At 39.0% G+C, this 22137-nt stretch overlaps 1 protein-coding gene across 1 annotated transcript in view; it reads right to left on the bottom strand.

The window, feature by feature from the left end:
- ELOVL2 (ELOVL fatty acid elongase 2) overlaps positions 1 to 22137 on the bottom strand; it is an 88668-nt gene that overhangs the window by 17855 nt on the left and 48676 nt on the right. Inside the window, exons 3-4 of the mRNA XM_066268396.1 lie at positions 17955 to 18142; positions 14333 to 14410 (exon numbers count right to left, since the gene is read on the bottom strand). Of these exons, the coding sequence (XP_066124493.1) occupies positions 14333 to 14410; positions 17955 to 18142 (266 nt within the window). The remainder of the gene's footprint in view (positions 1 to 14332; positions 14411 to 17954; positions 18143 to 22137) is intronic.

The raw sequence follows: 22137 nt of genomic DNA, 5'->3' as shown, positions 1-22137 counted from the left end.
CCTCCTTTGCTACTGTTAATCTTTGACCTCTTCCCTTTTTTGTTTTTGTCACGGATTAATCTTGTTTTTATTGTGATTTTGTTGGAGCTTTTACTAGTAATTTCATTTTGTTTTGTTCTTTGTATCTGGTCAGAAACTCTCCTTTAGTATTTCCTGAAGTGGGGGTTTTCTGGTGACAAATTCCCTCATCTTTTCTATACCTGTGAATGTTTTCATTTCCCCTTTGTATCTGAAGGATCGCTTTGATGGATATAGTATTCTTGGATGAAAGTTCCTCTCAGTACTTTAAATATTGGGATCCACTCTCTTCTGGCTTATAGAGTTTCTGCTGAGAAATCTGAGGATAGCCTAATGGGCCTTCCTTTATGTTTTATTCTTCTTTTCCCTTGCTGCCTTGAGGATTTTTTTTATTAATTTTAATGGGGTGACATTAATCAACCAGGGTACATAAGTACAGAGAAAACATCTCCAGGTTATTTTGACATTTGATTATATTGCATACCCATCACCTGAAGTCATATAGTCTTCCGTCACCTTCTATATGGTTTCTTTGCACCTCTCTTCTCCCCTAGCCACCTCCTTCCCCCTCCCCACTCCCAGTAACCACCACACTCTTGACAATGTGCCTGACTCTCATTTTTACGTCTCACCTATGTATGGAATTATATAGTTCTTAGTTTTTTCTGATTTACTTATTTCACTCAGTATAATGTTATCAAGGTCCATCTATGTTGTTGTAAATGATCCGATGTCATCATTTCTTATGGCTGAGAGGTATTCCATAGTACATATGTACCACATCTCTTTTTTTTTTCATTTTTCTGAAGCTGGAAACAGGGAGAGACAGTCAGACAGACTCCCGCATGCGCCCGACCGGGATCCACCCGGCACGCCCACCAGGGGCGATGCTCTGCCCACCAGGGGGTGATGCTCTGCCCCTCCTGGGCATCGCCATGTTGCGACCAGAGCCACTCTAGCGCCTGAGGCAGAGGCCACAGAGCTATCCCCAGCGCCCGGGCCATCTTTGCTCCAATGGAGCCTCGGCTGCGGGAGGGGAAGAGAGAGACAGAGAGAAAAGCGCAGCGGAGGGGTGGAGAAGCAAATGGGCGCTTCTCCTGTGTGCCCTGGCCGGGAATCGAACCCGGGTCCTCCGCATGCTAGGCCGACGCTCTACCGCTGAGCCAACCGGCCAGGGCCCGTACCACATCTTCTTTATCCAATCTTCTATTGAAAGGCTTTCTGGTTGTTTCCATGTCTTGGCCACTGTGAACAATGCTGCAATGAACATGGGGCTGCATATGTCTTTACGTACTAGTGTTTTTGAGTTATGGGGGTATATACCCAGTAGAGGGATTGCTGGGTCATATGGTAGTTCTATTTTTAACTTTTTGAGGAACCACCATACTTTCTTCAATAATGGTTGTACTACTTTACATTCCCACCAACAGTGGGAGAGGGTTCGTTTTTCTCCACAGTCTCTCCAACACTTGTTATTGCCTGTCTTGTTGATAATAGCTCATCTAACAGGTGTGAGGTGGTATCTCACTGTTGTTTTGATTTGCATTTCTCTAATAGCTAATGAAGATGAGTATCTTTTCATATATCTGTTGGTCGTTTGTATTTCTTCCTGGGAGAAGTGTCTGTTCATGTCCTCTTCCCATTTTTTAATTGGATTGTTTGCTTGTTTGTTGTTGAATTTTATGAGTTCTTTGTATATTTTTGATATTAGGCCCTTACCTGTGCTGTTGTTTGAAAATATGTCCCATTTAGTTGGCTGTCTGTTTGTTTTGTTGTCAGTTTCTTTTTCTGTGCAAAAGCTTCTTAAGTCTGATGTAGTCCCATTCATTTACATTTGCCTTCACTTCCCTTGCCTCTGGAGTCAAATTCATAAAGTGCTTTTTGTAACCAAGGTCCATGAGTTTAGTACCTATGTTTTCTTCTATGTAATTTATTGTTTCAGGTCTTATATTTAGGTCTTTGATCCATTTTGAATTAATTTTAGTACAGGAGGACAAACTGTAGTCAAGTTTCATTCTTTTGCATGTGGTTTTCCAGTTTTCCCAGCACCATTTGTTGAAGAGACTTTCTTTTCTCCATTGTGTGTTGTTGGCCCCTTTATCAAAAATTATTTGACCATATACATGTGGTTTTATTTCTGGGCTTTCTATTCTGTTCCATTGATCTGAGTGTCTGTTTCTTTTTGCTAATACCATGCTGTTTTGATTATCGTGGCTCTATAATATATATAATTTGAAGTCAGATATTGTAATGCCTCCAGCTTCATTCTTTTTCCTTAGGATTGCTCTGGCTAGCTGGGGTTGTTTATAGTTCCATATAAACATGATGATTTTTTGTTCTACTTCTTTAAAAAGTGACATTGGAATTTTGATGGGAATTGCATTAAATTTGTATATTGCTTTGGGTAATATGGTCATTTTGACTATATTTACACTTCCTATGCAAGAATTAGGAATATTTTTCCATCTCATTGTATCTTTTTCAATTTCCCTTAACAATGCTTCATAGTTTTCATTATATAGGTCCTTTACATTCTTTGTTATGTTTATTCCTAGGTATTTTTTTTGATGTTGTTGCAACCATGAAAGCGATTGTTTTCTTAAGCTCGTTTTATGATGTTTCATTGTTGGCATATAGCAAGTGTCGGGAACCTATGGCTCGCGAGCCAGATGTGGATCTTTTGATGGCTGCATCAGGCTTGCAGACAAATCGTTAATAAAACAATGTTAAAAATATAAAACATTCTCATGTATTACAATCTATTTATTTCTTACAGCTCATGTGCATGGTTGTGGGTGGCTAGAGCCAATCACACCTGTCCTCCGGGACAACACCAAATTTTTATTGGATAATTAGTAACATACATGGGTCGTTGTGAGGTCAGGAAGTAGTAAACTTCTCTCCTTTTAATCAAGTAGTCAGCTAGCTAGTTGCAGAAATCCTTTTGATGAAGAAGAGGGCTAAAAGAAAAAAAGATGAGGAGTATCATACTTTTCAGCAGGAATGGACAGAGAAATTCGCCTTTGGGAGAGAGCAGGTCCTGCAGTGTGTCTAATATGCAATGATAAAATTGCATCAATGAAACGGTCAAATATAAAGCGGCACTTCGACCACACTATACTACATTTGCATTGAAATATCCAGCGGGGGACAGCAGGAAGAAAGCATGTGGAAAGCCTCTGTGCAGAGTGCAAGCTACTCAGCAGTAACTCCGTGTTTGGACCCAACAAGGTGACTGGAATTCGGCTAGCTTTGCTGGTGCTTTAGCAATTGTGAGAAACGGAAAGCCATTCACAGATGGGGAGTATGCCAAAACATTCATGCTTGATGTTGCCAATGAACTTTTTGATGACTTTTCGGATAAAGACAAGATAATCAAATGAATAAAAGACATGCCTCTGTCGGCAAGAACTGTTCACGATGGTACCATCATGATGGCAAATCAAATTGAGGCAACATAAGTGAAGGATATAAATGCAGCACCATTCTTTTCTCTCGCTTTGGATGAGTCAACAGATGTAAGCCATTTATCCCAGTTCAGCGTGACTGCAAGTTATGCTGTCGGTGACACACTACATGAGGAAAATCTTGCTGTTTTGCCTATGAAAGATACAATAAGAGGGGAGGATTTATTCAAGTCTTTCACTGAGTTTGATAAAGAAAAAAAGTCTACCGATGGATAAACTTATCTCGGTGTGTAATGATGGTGCTCTGTGCATGGTGGGATAAAACATAGGATTCGTAGCGCTTCTTCGTGAACATGAAAAGAGACTCATCCTAAGTTTTCACTGCATCCTACAATAGGAGGCGCTTTGTGCTCAGATGTGTGGCGAGCAGCTTGGTGAGGTGATGTCACTGGTCATTCGGGTGGTCAACTTCATTGTTGCCCGAGCTTTAAATGATAGCCAGTTTAAAACATTGCTGGATGAAGTTGGGAATAATTATCCTGGTTGGCTTATATACAGCAATGTGCGTTGGTTGTCAAGAGAGAAGGTGCTCAGCTGTTTCGCAGCTTGTATGAGCAAAATCCGGACTTTTCTTGAAATGAAAAACGTTGAGCATCCTGAGTTAGCTAACACTGACTGGCTCCTGAAATTCTCCTATCTCATGGACATGACTGAACATCTGAACCAGCTCAATATGAAAATGCAAGGCGTTGGAAATACAGTCTTATCCCTTCAACAAGCAGTGTTTGCATTTGAAAAGCTGGAACTCTTCATTGCTGACATTGAAACAGGTCATTTACTACACTTTGAAAAACTGGGAGAGTTTAAAGATGCATGTACAGCAAGTGACCCAACATCTTGATCTCCAGCAGCTAGCAGGCTTCACATGTAATCTCCTGCAGCCATTCAAAGCGCGCTTTGGAGAATTTCGTGAGCACACTCATCTTTTTAAGTTCATCACCCATCCACATGAATGTGCAGTGGACAGTGCCAACCGGAGTTACATCCCCAGTGTCTCCAACAGAAAATGTGAGCTATAAGCTGCTGACCTGAAGGCCTCAGGCATGTGGGTGAATAAGTTCAAGTCACTGAATGAAGATTTGGAAAGACTTGCACAACAGCAAGCAGAGTTGGCGAGCAAACAAAAATGGGGAGAAATGAAAAAACTTCAAGCCACAGACCAGCTGATTGTCAAAACTTGGAATGTGCTTCCCGTCACATACCACACACTGCAGCATGTGAGTATTGCTGCACTGACAATGTATGGCTCTATGTATGCATGTGAGCAGTCTTTCTCACATCTAAAGAACGTTAAGACCAACCTACGATCACATTTAACGGATGGAAGTCTCAACGCCTGCATGAAGCTTAACCTCACCACATATTAACCTGACTACAAAGCCATCAGCAAAACCATGCAGCACCAGAAGTCGCATTAATGGTAAGAAGTACTTTATTCATCATTGGTTAGCAACAGTGTAACAACATTATTAAAAAAATTCAGAGACTTATTGTACTTTAAAAGTGTTGGTCTTAAAATGCACACATTTACTTGTATTTAATGTTAAACATATTGTATGACTCTCACGGAATTACATTTTAAAATATATGGTGTTCTTGGCTCTATCAGCCAAAAAGGTTCCCGACCCCTGGCATATAGGAAGTCAATAAGACTTTTGTATATTAATTTTGTATCCTGCAAACTTACTGTATTGATTTATTGTTTCTAGTAGTCTTTTTGTGAAGTCTTTGGGGTTTTCGATGTACAAGATCATATCATCTGCAAAAAGTGAAACCTTTGTCACTTCTTTCCCAATATGAATGCCTTTTCTTTCTTTTTCTTGTCTGATTGCTATGGCTAGAACTTCCAGCACTACATTGAATAAGAGTGGAGAGAGTGGACAATCTTTTTTTTTTTTAATTTTTTTTTATTTTATTTATTCATTTTTAGAGAGGAGAGAGAGAGAGAGAGACAGAGAGGGAGAAGGGGGGAGGAGCTGGAAGCATCAACTCCCATATATGCCTTGACCAGGCAAGCCCAGGGTTTTGAACCGGCGACCACAGCATTTCCAGGTCAACGCTTTATCCACTGCACCACCACAGGTCAGGCTCGAGAGTGAACAATCTTATCTTGATCCTGATTTTAGGGAAAAAGTCCTCAGTTTTATGCCATTTAATATGATGTTAGCTGATGGTTTATCATAGATGGCCTTTATTATGTTGAGATATTTTCCTTCTATACCCATTTTGTTGAGTGTTTTAGACATAAAATGATGTTGTATTTTGTCGAATGCCTTTTCTGCATCTATTTATAAGATCATATGGTTTCTGTTCTTTGTTTTGTTGATATCGTGTATTACGTTAACCGATTTACATATGTTGAACCATCCTTGTGATTCTGGGATGAATCCCACTTGATCATGGTGAATTATTTTTTTAATGTGTTGTTGTATTCGATTTGCTAGTATTTTGTTTAGTATTTTAGCATCTGTATTCATTAGAGATATTGGTCTGTAGTTTTCTTTTTTTTGTGCCATCCTTGCCAGGTTTTGGTATGAGTGTTATGTTGGCCTCATAAAATGTGTTTGGAAGTATTGCTTCTTCAATTTTTTGGAAGACTTTGAATAGAATAGGAACCAAGTCTTCTTTGAATGTTTGATGGAATTCGCTAGTATAGCTGTCTGGCCCTGGATTTTTATTTTGGGGGAGGTTTTTGATACTTGTTTTTATTTTCTCCCTGCCTATGGGTCTGTTTAGGCTTTCTGCTTCTTCATGACTCAGTCTAGGAAGATTGTATTGTTCTAGGAATTTATCCATTTCTTCTATATTGTTAAATTTAGTGTCATATAGTTTTTCATAGTATTCTACAATAATTCTTTGTATCTCTATGGTATCTGTGGTGATTTCTCCTCTTTCATTTTGGATTTTGTTTCCATGAGTTGTTTCTCTTTTTTCCTTTGTGAGTCTTGCCAAGGGTTTGTCAATTTAACCAGCTCCATGTTTTAATAATTTTTCTATAGTTTACTGTTCTCTATTTTATTTATTTCTGCTCTGATTTTTATTATTTCCTTTCTTCTGCTGGTTTTGGGTTGCTTTGTTCTTCTTTTTCTACTTCCTTAAAATGTGACCTTAAGTGGTTTACTTGGGCTCTCTCTTGTTTGTTCATATAGGCCTATAGTGATATGAACTTCCCTCTTATTACTGCTTTTGATGCATTCCAGAGAGTCTGATATGTTGTATTGTTATTTTCGTTTGCCTGTATGTATCTTTTGATCTCTGCGCTTATTTCTTCTTTGACCCACTCATTTTTTAAAAGTATATTGTTTAGTTTCCACATTTTTGTGGGTTTGTTTACCTCATTTTTTTGCTGTTGAATTCTAGTTTCAAGGCTTTATGATCAGAAAATATGCTTGGTATAATTTCAATCTTTCTGAATTTGTTGATGATATTTTTGTGGCCCAACATTTGGTTGATTCTTGAGAATATTCCATGTACACTAGAGAAAAATGTATACTCTGGCACTTTGGGATGAAATGTCCTGTAGATGTCTATCATATCCAATTGTTCTAGTGTTTCATTTAAGGCCAATATTTCTTTATTGATTTTCTGTTTGGATGAACGATCTAGAGCCGTTAGCGATGTATTGAGGTTTGTAAGTAGGACTGTATTTTTGTCGGTTTTTGTTTTCAGGTCAATCAGTATCTGTCTTACATATTTTGGTGCTCCTTGATTTGGTGCATATATATTTAGAAGTGTTATGTCTTCTTGATTCAGTGTCTCCTTTATCATTATGAAATGACCATTTTTGTCTCTGATTACCTTTGCTGTCTTGTAGTCAGCATTGTTAGATATGAGTATTGCAACACCTGCTTTTTTTTGGATGTTATTTGCTTGGAGTATTCTTTTCCAACCTTTCACTTTGAATTTGTTTTTATCTTGTAGCTTACATCTGTTTCTTATAGGCAGCATACAGTTGGATTTTCTTTTTTAATCCATTCTGTTACTCTGCGTCTTTTTATTGGTGAGTTCAATCCACTTATATTTAGTTTAATTATTGACACTTGAGGGTTTCCTATTGCCATTTTATATATTGCTTTCTGATAGTTTTATATCTTGTTTGGTTCTTCTCTTTTATTTTTCTATCATTTGTTTTTGTTTGGTTGTAATCCATGCATTTTTTTGTTACTTCTTTTTTCAAGCCATGTACTTCTGAGTTAGTTTTTTTCAGGGTGGTTGCCATTAAGTAATGGAAAGCATACATATGTTCATTGTAGTACATTATCTCATGAGTGCTTCTGCACTCCATCCTCCTTTGCTACTGTTAATTTTTGTCCTCTCCCCTCCTTTGTTTCTTTGTCACAAATTAATCTTGTTTTTATTGCAATCTTGATGGAGTTTTTACTTGTAGTTTTGTTTTTTTATGTCTGGTCGGAAAACCCCCTTTATTATTTCCTGAATAAATGTATAAATCTTTTCTGTATCTGTGAATGTTTTTATTTCTCCTTTGTATTTGAAGGATAGCTTTGACGGGTATAGTATCCTTGGCTGGAAGTTCCTCTTTTTTAGAACTTTAAATATTGGGGTCCACTCTCTTCTAGCTTGTAGAGTTTCTGCTTAGAAATCTGTTGATAATGTAATGGGCCTTCATTTATATGTTTTATTCTTCTTTTCCCTAGCAGCCTTGAGAATTTTTTCTTTGTCATTGGTTTGTGCCAATTTCATTATGATATTCCTTGCAGTAGGTCAGGGTTAAGATAACTCAGTGTTCTGTTTGTTTCTTGAATTTGAAGCTTTAGTTCTTTCCACAGGCTTCAGAAGTTCTCATCTATTATTTGTTTGAAATTGGTCTCCATTCCATTTTCCTTTTGATATACCCATTATTCTTATGTTGCTCTTTCTGATGGAGTCAGACAACTCTTGTAGGGTTATCTCATTTTTAAAAAAATTTTGAGTCTCTCTCCTCTTCTCTCTGTAGTACCTCTGGTTGCCTGTCTTCTATGTCACTAATTCTCTCCTCTATCTGACCTGTTCTATTGGCTAAGCTTGTTACCTCGTTTTTCAGTTCATGAATCGAGTTTTTCATCCGTTTGATTTGTTTACATAGTTTCAATTTCCTTGGTGAAGTATTCTTTCTGTTCATTGAATTGTCTTTTTGAGCTCCCTAAATTGCCTTTCTGTGCTTTCTTGTATATCCCTGAGTATTTTTAGGACTTCAATTTTAAATTCTCTGTCATTTAACTCCAAGGTTTCTAAGCTATTGAAATTTTTTTCTATAGATTTTTCTTTATCTATCTGAACTACATCACTGTCTTTTGTATCCATGATATTTGATTTCTTTTTCTTTAATGGCATTTGATAGTGGTATTGTTAATAACACTAATTAGAGTTGATAAAATTTTTTTTTTTTGGATAAAATGCAATGAAGAACTAAAAATTCTATTGTGCTAAGTGGAACCAAAATACGTAGAATGGAGGGTCTGGTTTCAAGGGGAGTAACAAAGAGGCCAAAAATGAGGTAAGAATCCACAAAATGCCACAAGGAAAAAATTTAGGTCTAGAATAAGATAATTTGTTTGTAAATGATGGTCATATGAGAGAAATAGTGTAAGAGAAAAGAAAAAAGGATAAAAGAAAAAAAATACAGTGAAAAATGAAAATTCTATTGTATTAAGTGGCTCAAAAAGTATAGAATGGAGAGCCAGAGTTGGGGGAAATGCTAAAGAGATAAATAGTGAAATAAAAAGCACACAAAATGCCACAAAGAAAAAATTTGAATCCAGAATAAAATAATTTGTTTGTGGGTAAGATTCAAATGAGAGAAAAGTGAAAGAAAAAAGAAGAAACAAAAAGAGAGAGAGAGAAAAAATTGAGTTCAGGTTTTTGGAATGTAACACTAATAGAAAAAAAAATGGAAAATGTAATACCTATGGGTAATAACATTCAAAATGAAAAGAAAAGAATAAAATAGAAAGGAGACAAAATGACCAAGATGGAAGGGAAAAAAAAAGGATAAAAAATACAAGAAAAAAAATGTTATAAAGACTGTGGATTTTTCCTGGTTTTGAGAAGTTATCTTTTTCCTTTTTCTTCTCTCTCTTTTTGGCCAATGGTGCTGTACCCCAGGTTCTGCCCCTTGGCACTCTTAGGCAGAAATTTGCTGTTGTGGCACTATGGTGATGACATAAACCAGGCCTCAGTCCCGTTGGTAGGCGGGGCTTATTAGCTTTTGCAGGCTCTGACAATGGAAGAGTCTGTTTTCCTGGAGCCTCTCTCCAAATCTCTCCTTCCTGAACCAGAAGCCTGGGGACCCAGCTATGAAGTTTCCCCAGCCACTGCCTGGAGAGCAAGAGGCTCTAAGAGCTGTCAACTCCCCCCTCTAGCTGCACTCAACGCAGGGTTCTGGGTAAGGCTTTGCCAGCTAGAGTTGCCAGAGTTATCAGGCAGGGCTGGGAGCCAATTGCCTTTCAGGTGTCTTTCTGAGCCCCCGGGCATGTCTAGTATTCCTCAGCACTCCGCAGGTCTGCTCTCCAGAGACTGTCTGCAAGCTGCCTACGCGCCCTTCCTCCCACCACTTCCGCAGTTCTTTTCCCTAGGAGTGTGCTTTGTCAGCCTGTATGGCTGGTGGAGGTGCCGTGCTGAGACAGGTCCAGGTGTAGGGAAGCTGGCTTTTGTGCACTTCCTGCGCGCTGTTGTTTGGGAAGCCGGGGTTATTCAGAAACTCTGGTCACAGCCCACACAGAGGGTCACTACTGACAGTCTCCAACCCATCTGGGAACGTGGACACCCACGCCCGAAGCGCCAGGTGGATCCACTCAAATACTGCCTGCACTGGCCAACCGGGATACCAGGAGTAAACACGGTAACTGTTTGCCCTCCTCTGCCGAAGTCTGCCGCTGGCGTTAGCTCCATGTGGGCTGAGCCACGAGCACACTCTCTCCTCGGCTTGAACGTCTCTGCCCTAGCCCAGCTTTTTCAGTGCCCCCAGACCTCGCTTTCTCTCAGTTCTAAGTGAAAGGAGGCCTTGCTCAGGTCAGTGAGGAAAGCTGAATACTCCATTCTCCATCTTATTTCTTTTAGAGTGGAATATATATTCAGCCACCTTTTCACCCAATTGTATCTGATATATGTGTATTTCTGATGCTCCTGAGATTGTTTTTCTGTCTCTAGTTGTTGAACTTGTTGAAGTTTCAGGGAGAGGTATCGAGAGCTCTCCTCACAGCACCATTTCTCTGACATCACTGGGGATTTTTTGTCATTGGTTTGTAATAATTTCATTACAATGTGTCTTCGAGTAGATCTGTTTGGGTTATGGTAACTCAGTGTTCTGTTTGCTTCTTGAATTCGATGCTCTTAATTCTTTCCACAGGCTTGGGAAGTTCTCGTCTATTATTTTTTTGAATATGTTCTCCATTCCATTTTTTCTCTCTTCTCCTTCTGATATTCTTATGTTGCTCTTTCTGATGGAGTCAGACAATTCCTGTAGGGCTTTCTCATTTTCTCACATTATTCTTATGTTGCTCTTTCTGATGGAGTCAGACAATTCCTGTAGGGCTTTCTAATTTTTTTAAATTTGTGAGTCTCTCTCCTCTCTGTAGTGTTTCTAGTTGCCTGTCTTCTATTTCACTAATTCTCTCTTCTGTCTGGGCTGTTCTATTAGCTAAGTTTTCACCTCATTTTTCATTTCATGTATTGAGTTTTTCATCTTTGGTTCCTTTTTATAGTTTGTTTCCTTGATGAAGTATTCATTTTGTTCATTAAATTGTTTTTTTTGAGCTCACTAAATTGCCTTTCTGTGCTTTCTTGTATTTCCCTGAATATTTTTAGGATTTCAATTTTTAGTTCTGTCATTTAACTCCAAGGTTTCCAAACAAAGTTTTTTTCTAGAGATTTTTCATCATCTATCCAAGCTACATCTCTGTCTTTTCTATCCATGACATTTAATTTCTTTTTCCTTAATGGCATTTGAGAGTGGTATTGTTAATAACACTAATAAGAAATAATTAAAAAAATAAAATAAAAATTGAAATATACAGTGAAAAAATGAAAATTCTATTATTATAAGTGGCACAAAAACTACATAGAACAGGAACCAGAAACGAGGGAAGATGACAAAGAGGTAAAAAATGAAGTAAAAAATATGCAAAATGCCATAAAGAAAAATATGAATCCAGATTAAAATAATTTGTTGATAAATAATGATCAAATGAGGAAAAGAAAAAGAAAAAAAAGGTAAGGTTTTTGAAATGTAACCCTCATTAAAAAAAAAAAAAAGAATGAAAAATGTAAGACTTATGGATAATGAAGTTCAAAGGGAAAAGGAAAGAATAAAATGGAAAGAAGATAAAATGACCAAAGTGGAAAAAAAAAAGAATAAGAATTTACATAAAATGTAATTTTTTCCTGGTTTTGAGAGGTAGCTGCTTCTTTTGTTTTTCAGCAGGTGGCGCTATACTACAGGTTTTGCCCCTGTGGGGCTCTTGAGTAGAGATTTGCTGTTGTGTCGCTATGGCAATGATGTAGGCTGGGCCTCAGTCCCGTTGGTAGGCAGGGCTTGTTAGGGCTTGCAGGCTCCGACAATGGGAGAGTCAGTTTTCTAGGTGCCTCTTCCCATGTCTCCCAACTTAGCTGTGAGGTTGCCCTAGCCACTGCTTGCAGAGCAGGGGGCTCTAAGAGCAGCCAGGTTCTTCCTCCAGCACCGCTAAAAGCATAGATCTGGGTAAGGCTGTGCCAACCAGAGCCACCAGCGAAAACAGGCAGGGCTGGGAGTTGAATGCTTCTCAGGTGCCTTTCTAAGGGTGCCCAGGCATGTCTAGTATGCCTCAGCACTCCAAGGGTCTACTCTCCACAGGCTTCTCCCTTGTGCACTGTTTGCTAGCCCACAGCCCAGCCCCCACAACTCCCACAGTGCACTCGGAGATCTGATCCCGCCCACTTAGGCGCACAATTCCTGTGATCTCAGTCAGTGTTGGAAATACAGGAATGTGCTTTGTGATCTGTATCTGCTCGCAGAGGCACCCCGCCCCAACTCCAGGCCTAGGGATCCCAGCCCTTGTGCACTTTCCGTGCTGTTGGTTGGGGAGCTGAGACCACACAGAAATGCTGGCTAGAGCCCATGCAGAAGTCCACTGTTGATAATTTCGGGCCTAGCCCATCTGCCCACGAATGCGCATGTCCACGCCAGAGGTGCCAGGTGAAGCCACTTGCACACTGCCTGCGATCGCAGACCGGGAGCACACAAAGCCTAAAGCCCCTCCGGCGCTGGCCTCCATGGGCAACCCACTCTGGTAAGCTCCGTTGGAGCCTGCCACCCACACTAGCCCTGCATCCGCGACCTCAGGCCGAACTGGTGCGCTTTCTCCTCTGCTTGATCATCCACCCTAGCCCAGCTTCTTCCCTCTGCCCCAGACCCTCTGCTTCTCTTGGTTCCAGGAGAAAGTGGCCCTACCTCAGATCAGTGAGGAAAGCAGAATATTCTGTTCTCTGTCTTATTTCCTTCAGAGTAGATTATATATATATATTCAGCCACCTTTTCACCCAATCATATCTTTGTGTGGTGTGTATATATTTCAGATGCTCCTGAGATTTTTTTTCTGTCTTTAGTTGTTGAATTTGTTGAAATTTCAGGGGGAGATATCGGGAGCACCCCTCACGGCACAGTTTCTCTGATTCAGCATTCTTTTTGATACTAAAACTGTCCCATATTTAGCAGTGGGAGTCTTCTGAAGGTGGCTTCTATATCTTTTTGTCAAAACTGTGGCAGTCTTGGATATTTCCCTTGCTTTCTATCACAAGAGGTTCTCGATTTTTCCTAAGCACATCACCCACCCAAACCAAAAACTGGCCAATACTGTAAGTGCCCTATCCCTTCTGGTGGGAAATTATGCTATTTAGAGAGCACAATGTAGTGACTTATTGCACACTGTACTGGGTTGTCACAGACTAACTCAGCCATTTCTGTAGAGAGTGCTAAAAACACATTTGTTTTAGAAAGAATAAAGTTAGTTCTGATATTTCCAACTTGAATCTATGATTACTGGGTTTCATTTAACTTTTTTAGTGATATCTTCTTTCTTTTATGTTTAAATATTACTTGTAATGATAGTAATATTACTAGACACTTACTTTATCCTAAAATGCAACTATAAAAATCTCAGAAAAGCAATACCAATATTTTTATTAGTAGCAACCAAAAAAATTATTGAGTTCTGTTAAGCTATATCTTGGTAGGGATGTCCAGTCAAAAAGCTGTGTTTTACTATTATTCAAATAATTCTTCTTTGGTTGGTTATGTTACCAACATAATATTTGGATATATTCATTTATTTTTGTTTATTTCCAAGTTTTTTGGGGGAAGCTGCCTTCCATTTTAGAGTTAATTTTGTTTTATAATTATGTAAAATACTTCATTCCAAAATCACACATAATACAATGCACATACAGAAAAATCTAGCTCTGTTCTGTCCCCTACCCCAAAAGGAAACCACCGTGTTAGCTTTGGATTTATTCTGCCATTGTTTTTTCTTAAAAATATAAGTAATACATACATATATTCATATCACTTCTTTTACAAAAGGTACTAGACTACAAACATGGGTTACACGGGTGGCTTTTTTCACTTAGATATATTTTGGAGATGAGAACATCTCTTTCTACTTTGTAAAGGGTCCACAGCATGGATGTACCATGTTTCATGCAGCCACTCTCCCAGTGGGACATTTGGGAAACAATTGTGCTTTCAAACATTTCTATTAGAACCGGAGTTCCTGTCTTATCTAATCCCAGCCCGCATCCTCATATTTATGGGACGAAAGCCTTCTCTCCTTTTCAAGTTAGAAACGGTTACAGGTGGTTGGTTTGCTTCTCCTTACCCGGATGTCGGCTTCCCCGGCACTGGCGAGGTCCTGACACTGTAAGTTGTAGTCTCCTTCCCAACTGGAGAGGATAAGCTGCCAAAGAAACAAGAAAGGCAGAGGGATCAACGCAAGAATTTGGATAAAAACAATTTCCCATTTATGTTTTTGACTGGCATCTATTCAAGGTTGGAGAAGAAACTCCCCAGAATTTGACTTTGATTTGACCCTGTCCTCAAACACATATTATCAAAGGATTTAATTCTTGCTGTGAAGTGGTATCAATGTTATATTCCTTAGTTAATGTAATTTACTTCTTATATATATTTTTTACTTAAATCTAAAAAAGAAACAGAATTTATCGTTTGAGTAACAAATACTTTGTGTAAGGAATTACCTAGTCATATGGTTCCACAAGGAAATTGTAGAATAAAATGAAAACAAATGTGAGGAAACTCAGACTAAAATTTTAATAGTACTCTATATTGACTTATACATAAATATTTACCTTATTTTCTCATCTCAATTTTATATGTACATATTTATTATTATTTTACAGATATGAAAATCAGGGCTCAGAAAGGTTATGCCATTTATTCATTAACCTATACTGTTAGTCATTTGTGGGATTATAGTTGATTGATGTCTATATTCCCCTTGCTCAATAAACAAAAAGCTCCATAATATCTATGCCTTTTTTGATCATCTTTCTATCTACAGTTCCCTGCTCAATGTCTAGCACACAAGAGGTACTCAATAAACATTTAAGTAAATGATGTTCTTCAAGGTTACATGGCCAGAAAGTAGAACAATGGTTGGAATTCAGACTTTTTAATTCTTTATCTAATGTTCTTTTTACAAAATGAGCTTTTTTATTCTCAAAAGTTCAAAAATTCTACCAAAGAGGTTTCTTCTCTTCTTTCTTACTATTACTAAAGTAACTTTAAGTTCTAGAATATAAGGCATTTGGCTTTGATTTACATAAGGTATTATATGCAAAAGCCTACTATTTTCTGCGGCTTATCAGAACTATGTAAAGGTATAGAACTACTGAACCACACACATACAGAAGAGGGAGGAATGGGTGTTAATGAACTGAACATTAAAAAAAGAGGAACCACTAAAAACATGTAGAACATTTTAGAACCCTTGTTTTTACTCCATGACCCTGACTTACCCCTTTCCTTCTAAACAAAGCACCTTTTTAGCTAACATCATGATAATTATAGATTATTAGGATAAATGAATCCAGCGAAGTAAAAAAAGACTGAATTTTCCTGATGGGATCTATATATTACAGTCAAGTCACCCTCCAACACCCAGGGATTTATGGGGTTGGTTCTCAAGTTGGAACCAGTGACAGACTACAGGGGATCTAAGGACACCTAAAGGTGTATGTAAATTTTTATGTGTAGGTACATTTCTCAAAAAAGAAAACTGTTTAACACTGTGCAGAAAGATTATCTAAAAACTCTATGGTCTTAAAAATGAGACTCATGGACATAGATAAAAGTGAAGTGGTTACCAGGGGAAGGGGTGGAGGGAGAGGAGTAAAAGGGCAAATATATGGTGATAGAAAATGATTTGACTTTGGGTGATGGGCACCCAACACAATCAACAGTTCAAATGCTATAGAAATGTTTACCTGAGACCTATGTATTCTTACTGATCAATGTCACCCCATTAAATTTAATTTTCTAAAAAAGAAAAAAGAAAAGCTCCATGGTCAGGCTGTAGTTTTGTAGTACGGGGCTTTAGTCTCTTCATTTTATACTAATAATATAGAAGTGAGAGAGGACAGGACATGTTCTGTTATCCCATGCCATTTTCTACTTCAGGTTTATCCAGAATACATTCCTCACCCCCTGCTACCCATACAGAACTACCCGACAATCTCACAACTAAACAGAAGAAATAGCAGCCGAGCTATAGAGGCTCTCTATCTATCTGCCTCACTGGACCATTCCTAATTCCTTGGCTTGGCTGGTGTGCAGGAACCATCCACCTATGTGTAGAAGAAAATCAGGCTGTCAAGCAGGCTTAGCCATAAAGACGCGTGGGCTACTCCAAAGGACATCTAGACTCCACTGGCTTCTCCCCATCTCTACTACCTTAATCCAAGCTGCTAGCATCTGCTGACTGTTGTACTGCAATCATATTTTAACTAGACTCTGTTTCTATTTGTGCCCTGCGACTCATTCTCATAGTCCATTGTCCATGTAGCACCTAGAACTATTTTTAAAAGAGAGATTATATTGATTGCTCCCCTCCTTAAAACCCTCCAGTGTCTTTCCATTGTACTTAGAATGAAAGCCAAATGCCTTCCAAGGCCCTATATAATCTGACACATCCCCACCTCATCTTGAATCTCTTTCTCTCCTGTCTACTGTGTCCTTGCTACACTGTTTCCTTTTACAGTCCTTGAACACCCTAAACTGCCTAAAGAACTTTCCCGGGGATGCTCCTTGTGCATGAACACACTCTCCCCAGACCCTGACATGCCTGGCTATTTTCATCATTCAGGCTCAGCTCAAAGCCCACCTCCCTCAGGAGGCATTCCTGCCCCACCACCAGCCCATCACTCTTTGATGCATTAGGGAAGTGATTTCAACCTTTTCCATCTTGTGGCACACATAAACCAATCCTAAAATTATATGGCACATTAAAAATGTATTTTTTTGCCAACCTGACCAAAAAATAGATTTAATTTTGACTCATTCACACAGGATATCTACTGTGTTGGCTGTTGTCATTTTTTAATTTGACAATCTAAGGGAAAAGAGGTCAATGTCCCTGACTAAATAGGTGCTGCATGTTTTAGAAATTTTGGCGGCACACTGCTTGAAAATCACTGCACTAGGGCAAAGGCTGTCTTCTAGAATCTAGAATAGACTCTAACAAAGTAAAGGCACTCAATACGTATTTGTTGAAAGAATAATTTTAGCAATAATTTTCTGGCATGTTCCCTAAAAAAGATTTTTTTATTTATTTCCCTCCTTTCCACCCACTCCCTCTCCTCTTCCCTCTTTTTGTCAGGCCTTAGGGTTTATAGGCAAGACAATTATTTTTTTTCTTGTGTCACTTTACAAAGGAATGCAGAGGATCTGACATAATGAGGGCAGCTAGAGCTGTGCTGGAATGTCAGCTCAAGCCTCCAGAGGCAGTCCTGAGAAACAGCTACCCATTATCTCAGTGGCCCCCAAATGTGGGAAGTATTCTTTAGGGGACAGTATATTTGTCAAACTAACTGCATTTGGTGTTTAATTTAGAAAATACTGTTACTCAATAGCTGTCTATTCTCTGGCAAATCTTGCAGCTTTTCTAAGCCTCTATCATAATCTGTAAAAGAAAAACATTATAACATGTTATTTCAATGCCTATTCAGGTCTAAATTATGATTTTAAATAACAATGAAAGACAAGAACTAAAGAAATAGGCTTAAATTTCAATAAGAAAAATTCAAGTTAGAGACAAAGACTTCTAGGGCTTCAGAAGGAATAATATCAAATGCTGGAACAAGTTCTTGAGACCTTATAAAACAGCACTGATAGCTACCTTGGATAGTTCTGGTCTGCTATACTTAATTGCTTCTAAAAATCTCTCAATCATGGAACCCAGACTCAGCTACATCAACACTTACCTCTACCAGCATGTACATGGAGAGAAGCGTGATGCCGAGATTATACAAGGTGAGGATACTCCTGAGGGAAAGAGCAGGTCTGTTCTTCATATATTTGTTACCCAGCCATATTGAAAGCAGATATGCGACAGTAAGAAAAAAGGTAGGAAGGTAAGAGTCCAACATAAACCATCCTCTGACTCGAGAATCTGAAAAGAAATACACATAGTGAATCCTTAGAGTGAGACTTCTGTTTAGGTATAAAATGTTGGCACACACATTTTAGTTGTATACATCAAATACAACAGGGAGCAGCATGACAACTCATGAAGGAAGCTGGATTTGGATTATTCATTCAGAAGAATCTAGAGGGGCTGGAATGGTTTAGGTAGTTGTCACGGAGTAAACAAGGCTTAACCTGAACATTGAATGACAGGAAAAGTTAATGAGGTGGGAAGTATCAGTTCTTGAATGTCTACTTTGGAATAATTACTATGTTTATTTATTCTACCTCAGCAAATGTAAAGTATGTTATGCTATTTTACAGATTAAAAAACAGCTCAGAAAGTTTTGGTAACTTGCAAACAGCCATACAGTAGTCACCAGCAGAGTCAAGACTTCACATCTGACTCCCTGCCCAGCACACATGGTGATACTGTATCCTGTTTCCTAAAACCCACGCTGGTCAGAGCTTGCCTAGCATCACTGCAGTAAACCAAGGTAAAACAGAGCAGAGAATTTCAGAACAGCAGCATGAGAGCGGAAGTAGTGAAGGCAAAGCCTTGGGCTGGTGATTCAGAACTGAGAACAAGAAATAAAGTCAATGAACTGAATCTTGACTGGGGACTGGGTATGACAGCAAGGAGGCAGGGACCCAACACATCAGGTGTGTCCCTTCCTCTGGAGAGTGAAAGTATAAAAACCTCAATAAAACATACTTACAAATATTGATTGACTTACGACCTATGCAACTTATGACCATTCGACTTTACGACCACAATCGCTAGCCACGACTGCTCCGCTTCTGGCAGCGCAAGCGTTGCCCAGCTGGGCGTACGACAGTGCGGACCAGCTTCCAGCAGCACTACCATCTCCGCGTGCACCATTTCAACTGCTATCCCAGACTCGGTACAGCAATTTGTGTTTTGTGTCTTGGATATTTTTCATGAAATCCCTCCCAAGATGTCTACCAAGAGGAAATTGTCTTTGCAAATATTAAACCAGTTGTACTGGTAATGCAGTGTTTTACTTAAACCTGACAAATGTAAAAATAAGAAACAAAATGGTGTAGAGATGATACAAATGGCATAAAATGAACAAAGAAAATTATGATATATAACAATAATGAAAGAAAATTATGATAAAATATGACTTAAAGATTTTTATAACATCATTTCACATTACTGTACATATAGCCTACTCAACTTACGACCAAATCGTGTTACGACCAGTCTGTCAGAACCAATTGTGGTTGTAAGTCGAGCACTAGCTGTACTAGATTTAGAACATAATTAGTAACACCTGAAAATAATTATAAGCACAAAACGGTTGTTCTCTATTTTGTTCTTTTTTGGTTGTTGCTTAAAGAAACTGATTTGGCCCAGAATTATAAAGTGCCTGTGGTGAGGAGCTAGCTGTAAGGAGTGGTTTCTCCAGAAGATAATGCCCTTCTCCTTCTCCTGTGGCTCTCCCGGCCTCCGCTCCTCTCTGCTGCCCCCACCCCATCCCCTTGGCCTCTCTTTAAACCACCATGTTCCAGAGTGCCATTTCTAAGGAAAGTGCTTTCTCAAGCTCTGTCCCATCACTTACTCTGTAAACTTTTCCCATTTGTGATAAAGACAAAACAGGTAAGAAAGAAACATTTAGGTGACTAACAGATAATTACTATATCATGATTTTCTATTTTTTTTTCTTAAGTGAGAATTGGGGAGGCAGAGAGACAAACTCTCACATGCACCCCAACAGGGACCCACCAGCAAGCCCCCTCTGTGGCTGATGCTCTGCCCATTGGGACCATTGCTCCGTTGCTCAGCAACCAAGCTATTTTAGTGCCTCAGGTGAGGTCATGGAGCCATTTTCAGTGCCCAGGGCCAACTTGCTCCAACTGAGCCATGGCTGCAGGAGGAGAAGAGAGAGAGAGAGGAAGAGAAAGGAAAGGGGGAGGGGTGGAAAAGCAGATGGTTGCTTCTCCTGTGTACCCTGACCAGGAATCATACCTGGGACATCCACATGCTGGGCCAATGCTCTACCGCTGAGCCAACCAGCCAGGGCAGATCATGATTATCTGTCATAAAAGTCTGTGCTGTGTGCTACTCCCTAATACTCATCTCTGCATCTAAATCCCATTCATGCTTTAAAGCCCTGCCTTCTGAAGGGAGCATTTCCTACTACTTTTTCCTAGCAACAGCTTCTTATCAGCATAAAATAACTGTCATTATATAATGTATGTTATGGCTATAATACTGTTATTATAACTAACATTTACTGAGCACTGATTCTGTCTTTTACATGTATTCACTTATTTAACTCTCAAAGCAATCTTATACTAGAGGTGCTTTTTAAAGCATCTTTATTGAGATCTAATTGATACACAAAATCCTGTACATAGTTAATGTGTATAATATGATGAGTTTGAACATATGCACATGCTGTGAGACCATCATCACAGTCAGGGAAACAGACATATAGGTGATATCATTATTCCTAGTTTTATATTTCAGAAAAAATTGAGCTGCAGAGGGTAAAAAGTAACTTGCACTAGACTGCTATCCTACCTCCTGTTGTGATGTTATAGATTGAACTGTATCCCCCAAAATGATATGTTCGAGTACTAAATCCTGGTATCTGTGATTGTGACTTTATTAGGGTCTTTTCAGATGTAATCAAGTTAAGATGAGGTCATACCAGATCAGGGTGGGTCTTGACCAGGTGACTGATGTCTTCACAAGAGGAGATTTGAATTCAGGGACACAAAGAGAACACTATGTGAAGATGGGGGCAGAGGGTAGAGTGATGCATCTACAAGCCAGAGAATGCTAAGGACTGCTGCCCAGACCACACATTAGCAGAAGGGCACGGAGCAGATTCTTTCCTAGAGCTCAGAAGGAACATGGCTTTGCCAACACCTTGATTCCAAACTTGTAGCCTCCAGAGTTGTGAGAGAAGAAGCTGCTGTGCTTTAAGCCATGCAGTTTATGATGCTTTGTTACTGCAGCCTGAAAAAGCTAATATGGTTTACCTGGTAGCTTCCCAGTCATTTCAGACTCCTACTTTTACCTATAGCTACAGCATATGTCTCATGAGACAAAGACTAGGTCTTACACTTCTACTGTCTCACTTATAACTTACGTCCATGTACTGCTGAGTTGAGAGGAAACAGTCATTAAATATATATTAATTGGCATGTTGAGTCAAGCACATATTGCAAAACTAATACAGCACCTAAAATTTTTGCTTTCCTATGTCATGGTCCTTTAAATATTTGCCATGATTGTTATGGAGGATCGTAACTGATCCAACCAAAAGATGGGAACAAATACTTGTAAAACCTTGATTGTCTTTGGGACTTGAGATATGTTAGCTGTGGTAGGTATGTACTCAGAACAATATCCCTCGATGGTACTAATATGGTACAGGTAAAATCAGAGAAAACTAGAGGACATCTAGCTTAAACTTAAGCTTGTGCCACCTTTAGGAAGGGGAAAAGGATTCGTGATGACCTAGACACCATTGTGCAGGCCAACTGATCCAGCTGTCAAATGCCAATCTTACAGTCTCTTGCTACAAAGGAAACTCCACAAACATGACCAAAGCTGAGAAAACAACTGTGACCCTATCCTTAACTGATCCCATATCCACATAATTCCAAATCATGATGATCTTACTGATGGCAAAATTCAGTGTGAAGTTGGCTGAGAGAGACTGTTATTTAACTCTCTAGTGAAAAGTGTTAAATAGAAAGCCACAGTCACAAGAAGCCCTGCATGTCTAAGTCAGAGAGCCATGCCCCTACACTGCCCACTAGGATTGCAAGGCAGAGAACAGAGAACATAGTAACTAAAGTACGTTACAAGATACAGGAGCTGCACCCTGCCTATCCCACAGAGTCATCACAAGGATAACATGGAAGAAATAAAACAAAACCAAAGATTATGTGAAAGTATTTTTTCAAAGTTCTATACAATCACAGGGTGTCATTTTATTA

Source organism: Saccopteryx bilineata, chromosome 3 (genome assembly GCF_036850765.1).
Source record: "Saccopteryx bilineata isolate mSacBil1 chromosome 3, mSacBil1_pri_phased_curated, whole genome shotgun sequence".
NCBI classification, from domain to species: Eukaryota; Metazoa; Chordata; class Mammalia; order Chiroptera; family Emballonuridae; genus Saccopteryx; species Saccopteryx bilineata.
Note: the sequence above shows the minus strand (reverse complement) of the source record. Positions and strands in the feature narration are given on the sequence as shown.